This window comes from Oncorhynchus tshawytscha, linkage group LG01, assembly GCF_018296145.1.
Source record: "Oncorhynchus tshawytscha isolate Ot180627B linkage group LG01, Otsh_v2.0, whole genome shotgun sequence".
Lineage (NCBI taxonomy): Eukaryota > Metazoa > Chordata > Actinopteri > Salmoniformes > Salmonidae > Oncorhynchus > Oncorhynchus tshawytscha.
In genome coordinates, this window is record NC_056429.1 from 10,209,860 (window position 1) to 10,230,808 (window position 20,949).

The 20,949-nt window shown below is 41.1% G+C and overlaps 1 protein-coding gene across 1 annotated transcript; it reads left to right on the forward strand.

Annotated features, from left to right (window-relative positions):
- Window positions 1–238: 238 nt before the first annotated feature.
- LOC112252245 (rhombotin-1-like) lies at window positions 239–5,182 on the forward strand. Its single transcript, XM_024423725.2, has 4 exons — window positions 239–768; window positions 1,313–1,526; window positions 3,289–3,414; window positions 4,641–5,182. The coding sequence occupies exons 1-4, from the start codon at window positions 747–749 to the stop codon at window positions 4,744–4,746; spliced, it is 468 nt and encodes a 155-aa protein (XP_024279493.1). The 5' UTR covers window positions 239–746; the 3' UTR covers window positions 4,747–5,182.
- Window positions 5,183–20,949: the final 15,767 nt, after the last annotated feature.

Here is a 20,949-nt window from a genome sequence, read left to right on the forward strand (position 1 = left end):
CACACACACACACACACACACACACACACTTCCCAATGGGCAATGCATTTGTGTCCTGTTCAAATTACAGTAATGAGAGAAGTGCCCTTAGGGTAATTGGTGTCCTTGAATAAGCTTATACAAAAAAAATACTTAGGCACAGGCAGAGTGTGTATTGAATAATTGATTCAAAGAGGGGGAGGGGCCACTAATCAGATCGGAGCATAATGACTTTATATAATTAGCACGCGCGGGGACACGTAGGTCTATGAGAGCCGTGCACATTTTACAGAGCATTGGCACAACTAGAGAGGCAGAACGCCGAGGTCGACCGTAGACTACTTTGAAACGCTTGATCCGATGCTTTTAAGTATAATGGATCTAAGTGCTGTGGCAACACCAGAGCTATTGAAATACAACCTGATACTTTTGGTAGATATCGCGGGAGAAGTAGGATTATTGATCCACTGACATCTATGGACTATTTTGCCTATTTTTCTCATGCCATAATATACGTTTTACTTATAGCCCAATTTGCCAACATGAAAGGGTTATAATGGATATAATCATGCCTGGTCAGATGTGATATCGTTGCAAGCGTTCAATTCCTACTAGCGGAGCTGGAAGACTTTGATACGATCACCTTCAAGAGAATCTAAATCCATTTGTGTAGAACAGCGAGAATTTCCGTCCGAACGTCGAGGGGGACATTGAGAGGTTGTCGCAGCCGTGTGAAGGTTTCTCGGAGTCGAATCGCCGTCTGAACGATGGTGTTTGACAAGGAGGAAAGTGAGTTACTGATTTGGATGTCTACATTTAAGCAACTCATGCTCGAACGGTCGGTCTACGATTCACAGACTTGTATTTCCTTGTCCGTCTGTGTCTTCGACATGTAGGCCTAATTAGGAATGTAGCCTATGTGATATGAATTTACAATCTGAAGGCTTTTGGGATGTAGCAAGGGCAAATACCATGTCTCTTTGGTCATTGGGATTGGATTAAAGGGATAGCCAGAACTTTTTCCACCACAAACTCACTAAATCAGTTTATTTTTTATTTTTTTAAATGTTAATTCACATTGAAATGATTGTGTTATGACCGGATCAGTCTGGCCATATAGCGCCAGAAAGGGTCCCATTCATAATAGGCTCTGGAGTCAGAAAATGTTTAAGACCAAAAAATATGATTTAGAAGTGACCAAAAGATAATGATCGCCCCGAGAGAACCATAGAAAGTTATGGTAGCCAAACAATATTCCTTGGTCATGTAACTGAGAGGGTTAGGGATGGCTGTACTCTAGCCTACTTTCAAATCTGTGTCTCCCTGTCTGTAGGTGTCTCCCTTGTGCCTCTCCAGTCCAAAGGGAAGCCGAGGGTCTGCGCAGGGTGCAACCGGAGGATCATGGACCGCTTTATGCTGGAGGCTCTGGACAGGTACTGGCATGAGGACTGTCTGAAGTGTGCTTGCTGTGACTGTCGCCTGGGTGACGTGGGCTCCACCCTCTACACCAGAGCCAACCTCATCCTCTGTCACAAGGACTACCTGAGGTAAGGACTTTCAAACAAGGGTGTGTTCATTAGGCACCACATGGAAGAAAATGGACAGAGACTATATTAACTTTTCCAATATGAAATGCTAATTTTTTAACAATGTTTTCCATTGCAAAATGTTTTAAAAACGTTGCGTACCCTACTGAACACGATGCAACCCTTCAATCCTCTCCAATCTAGCCTCTACCCTCTGTGTTTGTAGGGATGGGTGTAAGCAATAATGGTGTTGTCTCAACCTAGACTTCCAATTGATGGAACTATTGCCATGTTGCTCCTTCCTATCTGGTCGTCTTCTGATTTAAGGCAAATTACCTCAGTTTGGTGAAGGGGGCAGAACAGGCAAAAATAACAGCATCTCCATGTTTTGGTTAGCAGATAAAATAGAGATCAGAGTTTGAGGAGCACAAATATTAATAAAACTATAGTGACAGACCTAGAAATGAATCATTATGGCTTCAACTCCTTAATGAAGAGTTTCATTCCAACAAACTTTATACCCATTTTCATAAATGTTGGTAAATTGGCTTATTTTGTTTTAAAGAAATTATGAAATGCAATAAAACATTTTATAATGAAGATTTTATAATGAAGAAATGTACAAATGGGAACACATTGTGACGTTAATATAAAACATGTTTTTGTAAATAATCCAATCTGTATGTAAAACATTTACATTTGGCAGATGCTCCTATCCAGAGCGACCTACAGTAAGTGCATTCATCTTAAGATATCTAGGTGAGACCACCACATATCACAGTCAAATATACAGGATACCAATATTCCATTCCAGCTAAACAATATAGCGTTTTGCAAAAGAAAGTGTAATTTTCATATACATCTAAACTCCATGAATAAAAAAATAAGAATAGTAATATTTTACACACATGAAGGTACCTAATAATTAATGATGTGGGGGGAAACACAAATGTGAAAAATTGGTGGATAACTCATTTTGGAAATAAACTCTTCATATACATCAATACACTCGAGCACAGAAAACCCTCAGAACTATTCTGGGGTTGCTGCTATAGAAACCCTTGCGAATATATTTAGCCCACTACCAGTCATTCAACTCAAGTGCAAGTCTCATGTGTAAGATCCAGCTGGATTTGGTTGAAGCTAAGTCTCTCATTAGCTGCATTGCTTTTAGAGGGGAAAACCAGTTTGACAGTTAAATTGGCTAAATTGCCTCCTGTTTTCCTCGTCATCGCGACGATCAGGCAGAAAGCCTTTGAAGGCCGGGATTAAAACCATGTGATTTATTTTAATTAGTCCATTAGTGAGGAATTAGCATTAAGGCCCATACCCTTGTTAAGGAGAAACACCAGGTGCATACCAAGGCCCCATTAGCATTGGCTTCGTTAGGCTTCATTAGGCCTGCTTGCTTGTAGTCTCGTTTGCCACTGGTCTATGGCACTCATGTTTTGTGGGACTTGACATTCTGATGCAGTTCTTTGTAGATCCTATGAGGGACTCAACCCATGGATGTGGTTCTTCTCAAGGCTCTCTTCCATCACTGAAGATTTCACCCTATGCTACTTTGTTAACATATGAATAAAATGATAATCCGTCAAGTCCTAGTTAACGCATTATCAAAGCAGTCGGCTACCTGGGTCGTGTTCAGTTGGCATGAAACGTAGTGAAAAGAGGAGATGGATAGAATCTGAACTTGTCCAATGAGAAACTAAAGTTTATTTCCTAATTGGTGTTTCCTAATGCAGACAACTCACATCATTGCCTCTTTCTCCACCACCTCCAGGCTTTTTGGGATGACGGGGAACTGTGCCGCTTGCAGTAAGGTGATCCCGGCCTTTGAGATGGTGATGAGAGCCAGGGAGAATGTCTACCACTTGGACTGCTTTGCCTGCCAGCTGTGCAGCCAGAGGTGAGATGAGGGGAGCCTCAAGGCTATATTCATTAGGGCACACAATGGAACACGTTTTGCAATGGAAAACAAAAATTGAGTCCCAAGTGCTCCCTTCCGGTTTCATTCTGTTTTCTTCAGTTTGGTGCCTAATGAATGAATCCCAGTTCACCCCACATACTGTGTATACCTTGAAAGCAGGCATCAAGTGACCCTGAAAGGAAAATAATCATGATAGATCCCGTAAAGAGCTTGTTTATGTGAGTAACAGGCATGTTGGGTATCTGTTTGACTGCCTGGTGCTTTTGGAACACTTTTAGCTTATAAGGGGGACTTAATGGATGGCCTCTTAGTGAGCATTTGAGGTCAGACAAAATGGTGCAAACAACCAGCTAAGAGTTTGGTCTTGAAGCAAGTACAGCAAATACCAAACAATCAAAATGTATGAATGCTTTAAGGTACTCTCTGGAACAAGGTCAAATCTTTTTTTCGAGCCTGAAATTGAGGTACTGTATATGGTGCGGCAGGTAGCCTAGCGGTAAAGAGCATTGGGCCAGTAGCCAAAAAGTTACTGGTTCGAATCCCTGTGCCAGCAAGGTAGAGTAAGGCACTTTTGCCCTTGAGCAAGGCAGTTAACCCACAACTGCTCGCCGGTTTGAGGCAGCCTCCCCCACACCTCTGATTCACACATTTCAGTTGAATGCATTCAATTGTGCAACTGACTTTCCCACGACGTGGCAGTAGGCCTGCATCCTGTATGGAATGCTGCATCCTGTATGGAATGCTGCATCCTGTATGGAATGCTGCATCCTGTATGGAATGCTGCATCCTGTATGGAATGCTGCATCCTGTATGGAATGCTGCATCCTGTATGGAATGCTGCATCCTGTATGGAATGCTGCATCCTGTATGGAATGCTGCATCCTGTATGGAATGCTGCATCCTGTATGGAATGCTGCATCCTGTATGGAATGCTGCATCCTGTATGGAATGCTGCATCCTGTATGGAATGCTGCATCCTGTATGGAATGCTGCATCCTGTATGGAATGCTGCATCCTGTATGGAATGCTGCATCCTGTATGGAATGCTGCATCCTGTATGGAATGCTGCATCCTGTATGGAATGCTGCATCCTGTATGGAGGTCTATTCATTTCCTTAACCCAATGACTACTGCTTTTAAGGACTTGGGAAGTTTCATTGGTCTTAAATGAAGGTACTAATTAGTGTGTGTGTGTGTGTCTGCAGATTTTGCGTGGGAGACAAGTTTTTCCTGAAGAACAACATGATACTGTGCCAGCTGGACTACGAGGGGGGGCATCAGAATGGAAACTCTGCTGATCAGGCTCTGTAGGCTCTACTGCTCTCTGCTGGTCAGGCTCTCTGTAGGCTCTACTGCTCTCTGCTGGTCAGAGACTAGCTAACGCCAGTGGACACTACTCCATACCGGTATCCCCGGACAGTCCTCTTCTCATCAGGGTTGTATTCACTAGGAACCAAATGGAAGAAGGACCTACACTACATAGCCAAACGTATGTGGACACCCCTTCAAATGGGTGGATTCGGCTATTTCAGCCACACCCGTTTGCAGTAGAATGGCCCGTAGAGCTCAGTGACTTTCAGCATGGCACGTTATAGGATGCCACCTTTACAACAAGTCAGTTTGTCATATTTCTGCCCTGATATGGCGTGTCTAGAAGATTCTGTGCTTCCAAATTTGTGGCAACAGTTTGGGGAAGGCCCTTTGCTGTTTCAGCATGACAATGCCCCCATGCACAAAGCAAGATCCATAGAGAAATGGTTTGTTGAGATCGGTGTGGAAGAACTTGACTGGCCTACACAGAGCCCTGACATCAACCCTTTCGAACACCTTTGGGATGAATTGGAACGCAGACTGCGAACCAGGCCTAATCGCCCAACATGCTCTTGTGGCTGAATGGAAGCAAGGCCCTGCAGCAATGTTCCAACATCTAGTGGAAAGCCTTTCCAGAAGAATGGAGGCTGTTATAGCAGCAAAGGGGGGCCCCAACTACATATTAATGCCCATGAAGTTGGTATGAGATGTTTGACGAACAAATGTTCACAAACCTTTGGCCATGTAGTGTACTTGAACTTTTTCAATAAGAAACTCTTGTTTATGTTGCAAAATGTTTTGCTACAGTGTGCTAATGAATACACCCCAACTGACAGTTGTGGACAGTGCAGGATTATGCGCCCAGTTCCCGATGCTCAGCGACAACGGTGATGCCACTTTGCCTTGACTTCTGCTATGCTTACTGTCCTTGACGGTAGACTCACCACAGAGTTATTAGCGAATGAAGCGGCCTTGTGCATGATATATTGCTCTCATTGACTGAAACGAGGAAGGAGAACTAATGAGCATTGCCATGCAAATAATTTTTTTTTTAAAGTAAAATAAGTTCAAAGCCAAATGTTTGGACTCTAGAGCTGCATTATGTTGCGTGTTGGGCGACCTGACCAAATTCACATAGAAATGGGAGTTATAGATCTGTCTTTGCATTGAAAGCAAGTTTAAGAAGTGGTCGAGCTGTTCGATGTGCACAATTATTATTTTTTTGCTTCCCATTAAGTTTTGTTTTTGCATCTTTTACGTTTGGTTTTATACACCAGCTTCAAACCGTTGAAAATACAATATTTTTGGTCATGGAAAGTGTTTCCAGCGGTTTAGATGGTACAATGATTTCTCTACAGTATACTTGCTTGATTTGTCGTTAACTTTTAGAATTTTATCAATCAGGAAATGGCGGAGCCATTTCTGCATAGTTTACCTTTAATGGTTCTGCCAAAATCATGGCTAAGGAGAAAGGCACAGCACTTATTTGTTTGTAGGGAGGCAAGCTGCCTCTGTTTACAATAGGCTGGTCCACTGGTATTGCTGCTAATGAGTTCTGATGTACAGACCCTTTTAACAAAAGGTAATAACTAACATGCTCTAATCTCTGAATATATTTGTTTTTAAGTTACCTTTATGAACAGCAGTATGATTTGTTTGCACAGCTTTTGACGTTCAATAAAGACATTTTATTTGAGCACTCACGTATCCACCACTCACCCTAGTTACTTATAGCTGGATGGCAGCAGCATATAAGAGGACTGACATTCTCTAATTAATAATCCAGGCCATCTGTGTGTGAATACACTAACAAGGATACCCACACCTTGATGATATACGCCTCTGGGACCTTTTTGAAATAGCTAATTGAAAAATCTGGATACACCTGTGTTCCTTATTTAAGGCCTCTCATTTGAGGGGCAGTGAGCAGTCTGAGGTGATACCCTTCTCACATTAGTGACCCTCTCCATACTGTACAGGCTCAGATATTTCCTTTTCATACAGTCCTTCCACCGTGGTTCCACCAAAGATTAAGGATATACTGGCAAGATTCTTGTCTCTCCGACCAATAATGGGAGTCGTTGTCCACAGTGGCATGGCAAGCTGTCACACTCGCCTAGTCCTCTCTTTAGATTGGTGGATACATCTCATTATTTGAATACATTTTTTAATATTTGATGAGGGTTGTTGACGTCAACCGCCTGTATTCAAGGGAGAGAGACGCTATGCCAATAGCCACAAGTTGGGCCTCTTTCTTGCTGGTTCCACCAACTATAACCAGTCGGTTGTGGACTGGAGTCACATGACTTGGACACATTTTATGATTTGAGACTTGCGACTACTTGGAGCCTCAGGACTTGGGACTTTGACTTGAGACAGAGGACTTGAAATGATCTGGCCAGGTTTTGTAATGTTTTGTCAATCATTTTGGGGCACAGTCTCCCTATACTTCTGCTCCTCTCCACGCAGGCAGAAAAACAGCAGCATCCCCCTCGCAAAAACAATGTGCAACAGATTGGCTATAGGATTGCGCACACTGCCCTCTGATTAGAACAGAAAATGTTCAACCAACACAGGTCGGGTGGATCGGGTGCACGCAAACGTCAAATTGTAGGGAGAGTTTAGCCTAATAAATATGCAGCTCCAACAAATGTAGGCGATCAAGAATATTAGCTGTTTACTTTTCAAGCTCACCAGCGATAGAGTATTAAACTACAATTACTAGCATTGATATTTATTAGGATCACCATTAGACGCTGCAACAGCAGCAGCTACTCTTTCTGGGGTCCGCATGAAACATGACATCATTCATAGTACAGAACATTATTAGTCAAGGACCATACTATACTGAACAAAAATATAAACGCAACATGTAAAGAGTTCGTCCCATGTTTCATGAGCTGAGATAAACGATCCCATGAATTGTCCATAATGCACAAAAAGCTTATTTCACTCAAATTGTGTGCACGAATCTGTTTACATCCCTGTTAGTGAGCATTTCTGGCTCCCAAGTGGGTGGGCCTATGTCCTCTCAGGCCCACCCATGGCTGCAGCCCTGCCCAGTCATGTGAAATCCATAGATTAGGGCCTAATTTTTTTCAATTGACTGATTTCCTTATATAAACTGTAACTCAGTAAAGTTGTTGTATGTTGCATTTTATACTTTTGTTTAGTATACATAATGTACATTTTAAAATGTCACATACAGCCTACACATCAGTACACACAATATCTAGATGTAATACGTCATACAGTGCAAATTACAATATATATATAAAATGGCTGCGCCTCTTCACAGTCCCCTTTGTGCAGTAAGGTGTTCTTTTATCTGTTTATTTTAAATCTGTTTTTATTACTAGTTTGTGGGTCTGGCCATAAGACTTCATCCACATCATATGCAATGTTGTCTTGATGAAGGCAGTGTGGAAAGTATCGCCTGGAGTGCCGTATCCAGGCCTGGCATGACCCCTGTTCGATGTCTCCACAAGCCTCCTCCATTGCCTGTAGAAGGGGTATACGTTGGTGGGGCTGGCGATCATACACCTTCCAACGCCATGCAGAGAAAAATGATTTAATAAGATTCAAGGACGAAGAGTATGGGGGGAGATTTGATTGCGATGAAAAGGGAAAAACCTGTGAACCAATTGCGGACCACAGCAGCCCGGTGGAAACTAACATTGTCCCAGATGATAATGTACCTGGGCTGCTCTGGCCCCTGGTCATTAGGGGTTAGTCTGTCGTGGAGGGGGTCCAGAAATGTGATAACCTGTGCAGTGTTGTATGGGCCTAGGATTACATGATGGTGAAGGATGCTGTTTTGACTAATAGCCTGACACGTTATTATGTTGCCGCCACGTTGTCCCGGTACGTTGATGATGGCACCGTGTCCGATGATATTTCTGCCGCGGCCCCTTGTTTTTGCAAGGTTGAAACCTGCCTCGTCCACATATATTAGCTCATGATGCACTGCATCTGCTTCTAGCTCCATGACTCTCTGAAAGAGACAAGACAAAACAATGTAGCACCGTAGGAAAAGACAGGGATCAGTTAATATGATGTAGCACCATACACTTCTAGGTCCAGTACCAATGATAGGATAGTATAGCTTACCTGCGCATATTCATATCTCAGTTGTTTTCCACGGTCTGAGTTTCTTTCGAAAGGGACGCTGTATAGCTGCTTCATCCTAATTCGATTGTGTTTCAGTAGACGAGACAGTGCAGAGAGACTCACTCTGTTGACATTTTAGAATATGGTGTTATCTGCCATTATGTGGTCCTGCAGTTCTCTGAGTCTGATGCAGTTATTTGCAATGACCATATTTACAATGTGGGTCTCCTGCTCTGGGGTGAACAGTCGACCTCTTCCACCAGATACTGGTTTTCTTGCAGTTCTGTAAAAACATTTGAATGGTTTTAGTGATATATCCTTCTCATTGTGAAAGTATAGTACATATTTCTGTACCAGTTAGACTACAGCACTAACAGTTACTTACCGGTTCTCATTCTGAAATATCCAGATGATACCTGCAACAGTGTAGCGGCTCAGATTTGGTTGAACCCGTTGCCCAGTCTCCCTCATGCTCATCCCATGGTTGACAACATGGTCAACCACAGTCACTCTGATTTCATCAGTTATTACCTTTTATTTATTTTATTGTCAGTTATAGTGATGCAATCAATCTCTCCTCAACTTTGAGCCAGGAGAAAACATGTTGCTTTGTTCTGGACCAACTGCGATTGACCTATTTTACTTGTCTCTGCCTGTACCTACTTTACCTGTCCCTATTTGGTGCACATGTCCACACACCTGGGTAATATCCCTTGTGAAGACAGCTTGGCTGTCGAAACGTTGGTAATTACATTTTTGTATCTGAGCTCCTAGAGTGTGCGGCTCTTTTATTTTCTAATATTCCTTGTGAAACATTATCCAAGGACCTGTCTGGTTGACTGAGATGTCAAGAAGGTAGAGGTCTGTCCTATCATGGACAGACCTCTTCCCATTTTTAGCAACCATTGAGGCTATGTTTTGACCACGATAGAGGCGTACTATGTTTACACCAATTAGTTTAGTGTCCTCAACTTGCTCAATCCCGACATTATTCAATAATATATCTGAGGTTAGGTCTACTGGTGTTTTGGTTTGTCAAAATTGCTTGAAATGTACTTATGAAGCTTGCATTTGGAATTGAATGTTAAAATGAATTATTACTTTCACAAGTCGCGCTCTCCCAACTCCCGCCAGTGGAGAGTGCTTGTTCCGATGTTGAAATGTTTGCTGTTGCTTTCACACGTTTAAATGCATATGTGGTAAATCTATATTCGAACTAATCCTACAATAATTGCAAGCTTTTCATCCCTGTACTGTTTATTGCAACCCTTAGACATTTCTGTTTCATGTTTGATATAAGATTTTAATTTAACCCCATATAATGCCTTTTCAGTGGGGGCAATGTTTCTTGTGCACATGGACGTTTGCAAGACTCATGAGAAGTTCTGTTTACTTAATTCAATGTATTGTTTCCTTTGTTTATATTTCTGAGGTTATGTCGGAGTTTATTGTGTCTGTGTCCTATGTCTCTGTCATTCTGGTTGTGTGTAATAGGAGCGTGCGCCTTTCAACGCGCATATAAATAGGCTACGTGGCCTGGGCGCCACACTTTGGAGTAAGGATTTTGAATAAGATAAAATGATTTCTCCATTTATAAAGGGTGATGAAATATCATTAAAATTCATTCAAAATGACTAAGAAGGATGTAAACATGAATGTAGAAATGACCTTTTACATTGTAGAAGCAGTTTATTAGTTGTAATTGTATGGACCAAGGGAGGGGCCAAGTGCTTATACAAGACAGATTCGATTTGGTTTCTAAAGGGGAGGATGTACAGTTTTGCCCTCTACCTGTGTCTATTCAGATAGGACAGGTTAAAGGGATTCTTCGGTACTTTTGATACTTTTTAGCTAGTAGTTCTGAAAGTAGCGCCCACCAGCCAAAAGTGGTCCCAGAAAATGATGTAATTACAGCAAATGCCAAGGAGCTGAAGCACATTGGCTAAAACTCGAATTGCTAGAGGGTTGGCCCACATGGGGGGAAATGGGGGGAAAATGGTAATACACAGCTTTCAGAAAACAACAGTCGCTTTCAAACTAGGGATTTTGTGGAAAATTGAGGTAAAACAATAATTTGCTCATAGATTATGCATGTATGAACTACACATTGACACATCCAGCACAAAGAGGGAGGTTTAAAAAATACTTACTAGTTGCCAAAGTACCGGAGCATGTCTTTGTCACAAATTGACTTGTCTCAGTAGCGTGAATAGGGTGGCTTAGTTTCTCTAAAAATTCACAAACAGTGGTTTATTCGTATCTACATGGTAAATGTATATACTTGATATCATAATGAATGTTATGGGGCAATGTATGCTGGGCGAATCTACAGACTAAGTAGTGACGGAGTGGGTGGTCGGATGGTGCACATTCTTGACACCAAGGGAGATTCTCGTTTGTAAAACATTCTCCTGCCCTCTCTCCTCCGTGACCCGGAACCAATAAGTGATCGAGAAGTGGGTCAATTCTTTAGTAGGCAAACGGAAGAGTGCGCTCCCCTCCTCGATAGCCACCTTTCATCAAGGATACTTGTGTGTATCCTATTGTAGAATAGTTTTAAATCTGCCACCCCCTTTGAATCAGCTTTAGTTTTGTCAGAGAAAAACATGCACATGTTTAAAAACAATATTTGACGTATTGTTTTATCTATAGAATGTCTTGCACAACTACCTTAACTTGTTTACACATTTATTTTGGGATCTCCTGCTGTAAACAATTTAACTAATGACGTGCGAGTGGGGAAGGACCGTCTCATTTCAAGCAAGCACAATTCCATCCATGTTCACTCTCTTTCGCCGACTGTCCTCGATTAACTTTGACCTTTTTCATAAGGAGGCGAGAGGGCGCAGGGGGTGAGCAAATCAAATTGATAAAAGTCCCAACCAAGTCTTCAACGCACCAGGTTGACAGTTCCTATGAACCTGTATAGGTCTTTCCCCAGGTTGTACCATTATCTAATCCAGTGGCGGCCCGTCTTTCAGGGCAGGTGGGGCCTTGCCTGTTTTGCCTGTTATTTTGGCATTAATACGTGTCACATATCAGTTTGCAAATAATGCAACAAAAATATATATCATTGAGTTAATAAATCCGCATACAAAGAGGCAGCTCTGAAATGCAGGTGTTTCAGTCTAGCTCAGTGCTTTCTGTGGTAATGGGGCAGGCCAGCAGAAAATAGGAGCATTGCACCGTGATTGGCTCAGTGTTCTGTCACTTATGGGGACACTGTCACCCTCCTTTAGTAAGGGTAGACATCAAGAATGTGAGCCCTTTGGGTGCTGCCATAGATTGGAAGTGCCCTTCCATGAAGGCTCAAGGTCATTGGCCATAGATAAAATGATGTCAAATCATGTTACATCTACAGTAGCTTTGATTGAACTGAACATCTTACTTTCAAAATCTTAGCTAGCAGTCAGCATCATAAATCAAGTAGACAATCTACTGACAAATCCTTTTTAATCATTGTCATATGAAGAGAAAAAATGAAGAGAAATTATAGATAAAATGTATCGTGCTCATCGGCCATTGGACATAAACATTACACAACAATGAGTTGTTTGGAAGGAATCGGTGACAGTGGCTAACCACAAGCATTGCAACTGGGTAGTCGGGAATAAACGCACTCAGACTGGGAAAATACATTTTGAACGGTCATCCAACTCGGAATTGTAAATCTTTCTTTGATGACAAAATTTGCCAACGAAGGACCACCGCGCACAAAAAGGTGAGTCCAAAAATGTCTGCATAAATGATGTAATATGCCAGGGAGAGATGGACAACCATATCAGCTACGTTTTGTAAAAAGGCATTAAACGAGTCTGTATGAACTGTTTTGCTGCCAGACAAGGCTCTGCTGATAGCCAGGTGTAGCAGTGGTAAGGATTCACTCCATGGTGCTGACAAGAAAGCTCTGCTGTTGGGACAGCTTTACATAGGCCCTAATAGTTTGTGTGCACCGCTTGACGCCTATTGTGCAATTAATGCATTGTTTAGTGGCTTTGCTGGCATGCATCTAAAAACGTTTTTGCCCACCAAGATTTGCATGCTAAAATATCCACTGATCTAATCTATCACAAAGAGTCAGTAATTATAGCAGGTATAAAGAGTTTTAAAAACGACTTTACCATATTTGGCTATTTCTTACAAAGGGGATGCAGTGCCATCAAAGCCTTTCTATGTATTTAGTCGAAATAAATGAAGGTTATCTGGCGCCATCTTCTGGAGAGGTACATCCACTACAACAAATGTTACACTTCCGTTTTTTAGCGAACAAGAAAGCGTACACAAATTAATGATGCTGAGGAGACACGCATCATCTATATGACCCTCTTGTGTTTTCACTTGTTTGTGTAATCTTGTAGTTTTTTAAATATATTTCTCTGCAAAAGCAACCTTGCGGATGTAACAATGTCGATGTCAACATTTCAAAACGTTACGCTCGTATCTTGCCGGGTGTTCTGCGTTGTTCTTCTGGTTTCTGAAAATGCTTCTAGGCGGAGGGAAGAAGGGTGCACAGACCGAGGGTAAGTTTTACGCTCTAAAAATGATACATATCTTTATTATTCTAGCTAACTATTATAGGTTCGAGCGTAGGCTTACCTTTTACTTGCATTTACTTTTTTGATGCATGCATCGTCGTTTATCTTTGAAATGACCAGCTACATCCATATAGGGTGGTATCACAACCGACGTATCTTTTTTAGTTCAAATAACATTGACTACGCTTCAACCGTGAATGTAGGTCTATGGGCCTGAGTCAAAGGTATTGCACTAAATAGGGCAGTAGCGGTGCAGTGGCAGAATACATTCAACCATACCTTTATTTCAATACAAAACCGGAGAGCAACATCTGTCTGCTTGAGTCCACAAAGCATATTGCATATAACAAACAGTTACATGACTTGCAGCATGGTCAATCAAGTTAATGTTTTGACATTTTCAGACTACTAAACAACTGTTGATTTAGAACACTGCAGAGTTAGCAGTCCAGTATCTCTACTCCTACTACAATTTTAATTACACTTCAGTCCTTTCTCTTCTCACCACCTCCGGATAGGAGACATGCTGAACAGCCCTTATGCTTGCCACCTCTGTCTCCTTCCCCTTAACAGGGTACTTCAGAAATGTGGGGCATAAAGTGGCTGCTCCAGTGTAGCCCTCGTATTAGATCACAGTGTCGGGTTTATCTACCTCCTTTGTGTTGCATGTTCAGGACGCTTTCCTCCCGTGGTGCACAGGCAGATGGTTCCGGACAGTCAGGGCCAGAGGGCTGCTGGGTCCACCAGGGCACACAACACCGAGGCCAGGGCTAAGGGTGGTGGTGGCACAGGGGTAGGGACTGGGAGCAAGTCCAACCTGGCAGGGCAGATCATCCTCATGTATGGTTTTGGGATCCTCCTTTAACTCCTCTACCTCCTGTTTAAGGTGCGATGTTGTGGGGTTGGTATAGGGTACACACACAACATGCGATAGTCATGGGCATTTGAAAGAGAGTCTGTGTTTCTCACATGTTAGCAGTTTAAATGTCAAATGGGGCTGAAGGGAAAAGTTTGCATTTGAAAATTAATTGAAGACTCATCTTGAATCGAGTACCTGCAGTTTTGGACTCTCTACTGCACCTGCTGTTTCTAACTCTGAATGATCGGCTATGAAAAGCCAACTGACATTTACTTCTGAGGTGCTGACCCGTTGCACCCTCTACATCCACTGTGATTATTATTATCTGACCCTGCTGGTCATCTATGAACATTTGAACATCTTGGCCATGTTCTGTTATAATCTCCACCTGGCACAGCCAGAAGAGGACTGGCCACCCCTCAGCCTGGTTCCTCTCTAGGTTTCTTCCTAGGTTCTGGCCTTTCTAGGGAGTTTTTCCTAGCCACCGTGTTTCTACACCTGCATTGCTTGCTGTTTGGGGTTTTAGGTTGGGTTTCTGTACAGCACTTTGTGACATCGGCTGATGTAAAAAAGGGCTTTATAAATACATTTGATTGATTGATTGATACTTGTGCCCATCCAAACATATATGCACATACTAGGAGGAGGACACACATGCACACAAACTCTATTGTGTCCTATTCTCACAGAAACGATTTGTTTATGATCGGCGTGTTGTATGTTCAAAAGACACATTATAGCACGGTTTAAATCATAGTCCTATTGTGTTTTCAGCAGATAACATCAAAGGTGAAGAGCGCCATACCTGTCGAGCCCAGATTGTCCTCGGTGAGAGGAGAGAACCGAAATATAAAGATCAGTGAGTTACTGTGTTTGTATTGCGTAATCTAATCTCACGATGCTTAGATCATTCCCCTTCAAGAAGATTGATAATTATATAGAAAGAAACAGCAACAGTTTATAGTGCTACTTTTTAAATAGTTAATTTCAAAAACATGAAATCTAAATAGTTATGGTTCAATTCAGACAATGCCAGCCTGGAAAGTACAGTATTTATCCACCCTTGCACTCTCCTTATTCTCTCTCTCTTCTTCTCTGTAGCTGATTGTGAGCTGACTCAGCTGCAGGATAAGCTGAGGGAGACAGAGATGGTAATGGAGAGGATTGTCTAAAGCCAGCTGCAGGATAAGCTGAGGGAGACCGAGATGGTAATGGAGAGGATTGTCTAAAGCCAGCTGCAGGATAAGCTGAGGGAGACAGAGATGGTAATGGAGAGGATTGTCTAAAGCCAGCTGCAGGATAAGCTGAGGGAGACAGAGATGGTAATGGAGAGGATTGTCTAAAGCCAGCTGCAGGATAAGCTGAGGGAGACAGATGGTAATGGAGAGGATTGTCTAAAGCCAGCTGCAGGATAAGCTGAGGGAGACAGAGATGGTAATGGAGAGGATTGTCTAAAGCCAGCTGCAGCTCTAAAAGGTTTGTTGTTTACCTGCCGTTCTCCTCCAAACTCTCTCATTTATTCTCCCTTCAGTCTTTCTCTCATTCATACTCTTTGCGTACGAAAGAACAAACAGTATATTCAAATTGTAACTTAAAAAAAAACAGTTATCTGGGTCATTCCTTTTCCACCTCGCATGGTTTTTCATGGCAAAAATATTTGATTGAAAAAAAATGGGGGAATTTAATTGAATACAATCTGGATTGAACAATGTATTTACTTTACTATTACTGTCGTTGTACTATCAACTGTAATTGCAACTCCCATTGATTGACTGGTGAATCCTAATGGTAAGACCCTGACCTGTGGCTGTGATGTGCTGCTCTCTCTGCAGGGTGACAGGGGGGAGTGCCGACCAAGAGGAGAGACTGCTTCTCCAGCTGAGAGAGATCACACGGGTGATGCAGGAGGGCCGCCAGGCGGAGGGGGTCACCCCACCAGAGATATTGGCACTTTTTATTGCTTATATGGCATCATTAAAGACTTGTCTGAATATGGCATCCACACTCAACAATATGGGAACTCACTCTACATACTTAGATGAAGTTGTGTGGAAAAAGGAATGGGGTGGTGAAATAATTTTCTGTCATGGACAAAGGATCTCAAAGGGTGTGATGATATTAAATAACAAAGATTTTGATCTGAATGTGCAAATAGTCAGGAATGATTCGCAAGGAAGGTGGATCCTTTTGAATATGAAAGTGGACGAAAAAGAGTTTTGACTCATTAATACCAATTTATACCAATTTATTGAACTTACAGGCAACAAATAATCGAATCATTATGGTAGGAGACTATAACACTGTGTTAAGTACCTCAATGGACCGTAAAAGTAATCACTCTACAAACAATCACCTTGCCCTTAAGGAAATCACAAATATTATGGACACATTAGAAATAGTGGATATTTGGAGACTAAAAAATCCTGACCTAGTGAGATATACATGGAGGAGACTTAATCAAGCTAGTCGTCTTGACTTTCTTGTCTCTTTCGCTCTTGCATCAAAGGTTAAAAAAGTTTTAATAGGAGACAATGCAATCGGATCATCATCTAATTGGCCTTCACAGAACTCTTATAGATTTTCCACATGGACAGGGATATTGGAAATTTAATCAGTTTACTGGAGGACAACTTATTTTTAACTAAGACAAAATAATTTATAACTGAATTTTTCCAGTATAATATAGGTTCAGCAAATCCCATTATCGTTTGGGATACCTTTAAATGTACTTTCAGGGGTCATTCAATTCAATATTCATCAATAATAAAAAGCAGTTTCTGGCTAAAGATACAAGACTAACAAGGGACATCCATTAACTAATAGTACAGGTAGATAGCAATAAAAGCGATACTACAGAGATACAAAATAAGTTAGAGGAAAAACAAAAAGAACTTGAGGAACTTATTAAAGAACGATCTAATGTAATCTATTACAAAAATAAAGCAAACTGGATGGAATATGGAGAAAAATGCACAATATTCTTCCTGAATCTCCAATGCAGGAACGCTAACAAAAAGAATTTGCAGAAACTCGTTACAGAAGACGGAGTCATCTATGATTCTCTGAATGATATTTTAAAAGAGGAAGCTAATTATTTTAGGCAGATGTTCTCTTTTCCGTCTCATCCTTTCCACTGAATGAAGATTATGGTAAGGAATTATTTCCAAATAATATAAAAACCCCAGTGCTTGATGGCATACCGGTAGATGTATGTTTTAACTACTATAGAAATTGTAGTGTTTCACGTACTCAGCAGTAAGGTCTGATTTCTCTATTATTAAAACAAGACCCAGATGGCAAATATAAAGACCCAGTCTATCTAAAAAAAAACTGGAGGCCCCTTACACTTCAATGTTGTGATGCAAAACGCATAGCTCTCAAAATTAAAATGGTTTTACCAGGTATTGTTCATCCTGATCAGACAGATTTTCTACATGGACGATACATTGGAAATAATATACGACAACTACTAGAAATAATAGAACATCATGAAACATATAAGAAGCCAGGAATGGTATTTGTAGCGGATTTTGAAAAGGCATTTGATTAAGTAAGACTGGACTTTATTTATAAATGCCTGGATTTTTTCAATTTCGGTAATTCTCTTATAAAATGGGTAACAATAATGTATAGCAATGCCAGGTGTAAAATAGTAAATAACGGCTACTTCTCAGAGTTTTAAATTGTCAAGAGGAGTTAAACAAGGGTGTCCGCTGTCATCATATCTATTCATTATGGCCATTGAAATGCTAGCTATTAAAATCAATAACAATAATAACCAATAACAACATTAGAAGATTAGAAATCCAAGGATTAAAAACAAAGGTGTCCATGTATGCCGATGACTCAAGTTTTATGTTAAGTCCGCAAGCTAGATCTCTGCAATGTCTCATTAAAGATCTAGATAACTTTTCTGGACTCTGGACTCAAACCCAATTATGATAAGTGTACAATACTACGTATTGGATCCTTAAAAAATACAACTTTTACATTACCCTATAGTTCACCTATAAAATGAGATGATGGTGAAGTAGACATACTCGGTATTCATATCACAAAAAAATATAAATAAGCTCTCCACAATGAATTTCAATGGAAAACTTGTAAAAATAGACAAGATCCTGCAACCATGGAGAGGTAAATACCTGTCTATTTATCGAGAAATTGCCCTGATTAACTCCTTAGTTATATCTCAGTTTACTCACTTACTTATGGTGCTGCCTACTCCGGATGATTCGTTTTTCAAATCATATGAGCAAAAATATTTCACTTTATCTGGGACGCTAAACCAGAGAAGATAAAACAAGCCTATCTATATAATTAATATGAATTGGATGGGTTGAGATTATTAAAAATAAAAGCACTAAACCTCTCTCTAAAAGCTTCCCTCATTCAAAAGTTTTATTTGAACCCTAAATGGTTCTCAAGTAGATTACTAAGAGAAGCTATTCCATTGTTTAAAAATGGCCCTTTTGCCTTTGTGCAGATTGCCATGTCTCATTTTTGATTAATTGAAAATTATACTTTTTTTCAAAGTATCTCTCTTTTTCAAACAAGCATTGCAGAGCTGGCTACAATTTCATCCCTCTGAAAAGATAGAACAAATATTACAACAAATATTATGGCTGAACTCAAATGTGCTGGTTGATAAAATACCTGTATTTATGGGAAAGATGTTTGAAAATTGTATTTTGTTCTTAAATAATATTGTAAATTGGAATGATGGAGTTATGTCCTTCATGGAGTTATCAAAATTGTACTGAAAGGTCTGCTCAATCCAAGAGTACAACCAATTGATTACGGCATTGCCCCAAAAGTGGAGGAGGCGTGTGGCAGCGGGAGGAGGTAGAGAACTGGTCTGTCTGCCCAATCTAAAGGATCAAAACTGGCAGAGGAATAAAAATAGCATAAATAGGAAAGTTTCATTTGAGGACCAGGATGTTGACAACTGTGCCATACAGATTGCAAAATAGTTTCCGATTCCATGGTACAGGGTTTATGAGTTGATATATAAACAACGCAAGATTCAAGACTTTGTGCTTTTCAGCTAAAAATATTATATAGAAATCTTGCCACCAACAAAATGTTGAATATTTGGGGCATAAAATCATCGAAGCTCTGCAGATTTTGTTGTGAGGGTACAGAATCAATATACCATTTATTTTGGTATTGCCCTCAGGTAACCTGTTTCTGGTCTCAGGTTTAGGAAGGGCTGAAAATGCATAGCATTGATCTAAAATTGACCCAAGAAATTGTACTGTTAGGAGATCTGGAGAGACCGGGTCAGTCAATTACTAATACTCTTAGTAAAAGTATTTATCTTCAACTCGCAATCTGTAAATTCTATTCGATTAGATAGATTGAAATTGTACGTTAAACATCACAGCATAGTTGAAAGATATGTGTTGCGTAGAAACCCGAAGTGGGTGGCCAGCAGAGATTAATGGGATGGGCTGAAGGTTGGTAATGTGGAATTGGAGACAAGTGGGAGTGGAGTTGCTGTGTGAGAGATTTTTTTTAAAGTACAAATAAAACTTAATAAAAAGTACACCAAGTGGCAGTGTTTTTACAACTAATGCCGGTTTGCCTGAGGCTGATGCCGTGCAGGTGTTTGTACACATGCATATACACTCTAATGGTTGAGGGACAGCTATTGGGGATCTTGGAAGGTTCGGGTTCACATTTTTTGACCCGGTGGTAGATCGGTCAATATGCCCTTGAAGCAGGGCAATGACCCCGGATGCTTCTGTGTGTCTCTCTGAATGGGAATCTGTTGGATGACTGGTATGATGTAGTTATTGAGCAGCTTCACTGCAAGTATATTGTATGTTTCGAATATTCAATAAATAATAAAAAATAATTAAACAATATGGAGGTATACCAGATTTGGTGTAACATACAGTAGGGTTTAGTGCTTCTGATGAGGACTGTACAGTATGTGCTCGAATTACAAAGTGACTGACTATGAATGGAAATGGAAACTTTATTAGGTAGTGTATATATATCCATGGTTGAATTAGGTTTCCCAGAAGATCCCCATCCATGCTGGGAAGAGCCCTTCTGTGGATGTGACCATTCCCAGGCGACCAGCACTGAGGAGCAGCCAGACGACCAACGAGAGTGGGGCTGACCAGGAGGAGGGTGGGGCTGAGGATGATGAAGGTGGAGCTGAGGCAGGGTCTGATTTGAATACTGATGAGGGAGCTGCTGATTTATCCACTGGGAATGAGGAAGGTGGGGCTAAGTGTGATGTGTGTGGGACTGAGGTAGAGAAAGAAGGAATGGACCGGGAGGAGGGTGGGGCCAATGACAAACTGGGTGTGGCTGATAATGAGATGGGCGTTGCAGAGGAGCAAGGGGAGGAGCTTGAGTACACACTAAAGATGTCCATGGTTTTGGAGTGAGAGGAAAAGGATAGTGTCAACGGAAACATCATCTGGCCGTTCTTAGATGGAACAAGAAGCAGAAGAAATAACCACAAGGAAACACTTTTGATTGACTTCCCTAAATTCCTTTCAATATTTGGGAGAGATGAGTGCGACCTACAAACAAGTCTGATTACGTCTGTCAATAAACATCTCTTTCTCGCCTCGAAATACTGGATGGACCCTTGCATGAAGGCTGGCAGTTATCCAGTCTGTAACAGAGTAGAGGAGCAAAAAGCTCTACCTGAGAAAGATGGTATCCCTTCTTTTGCTA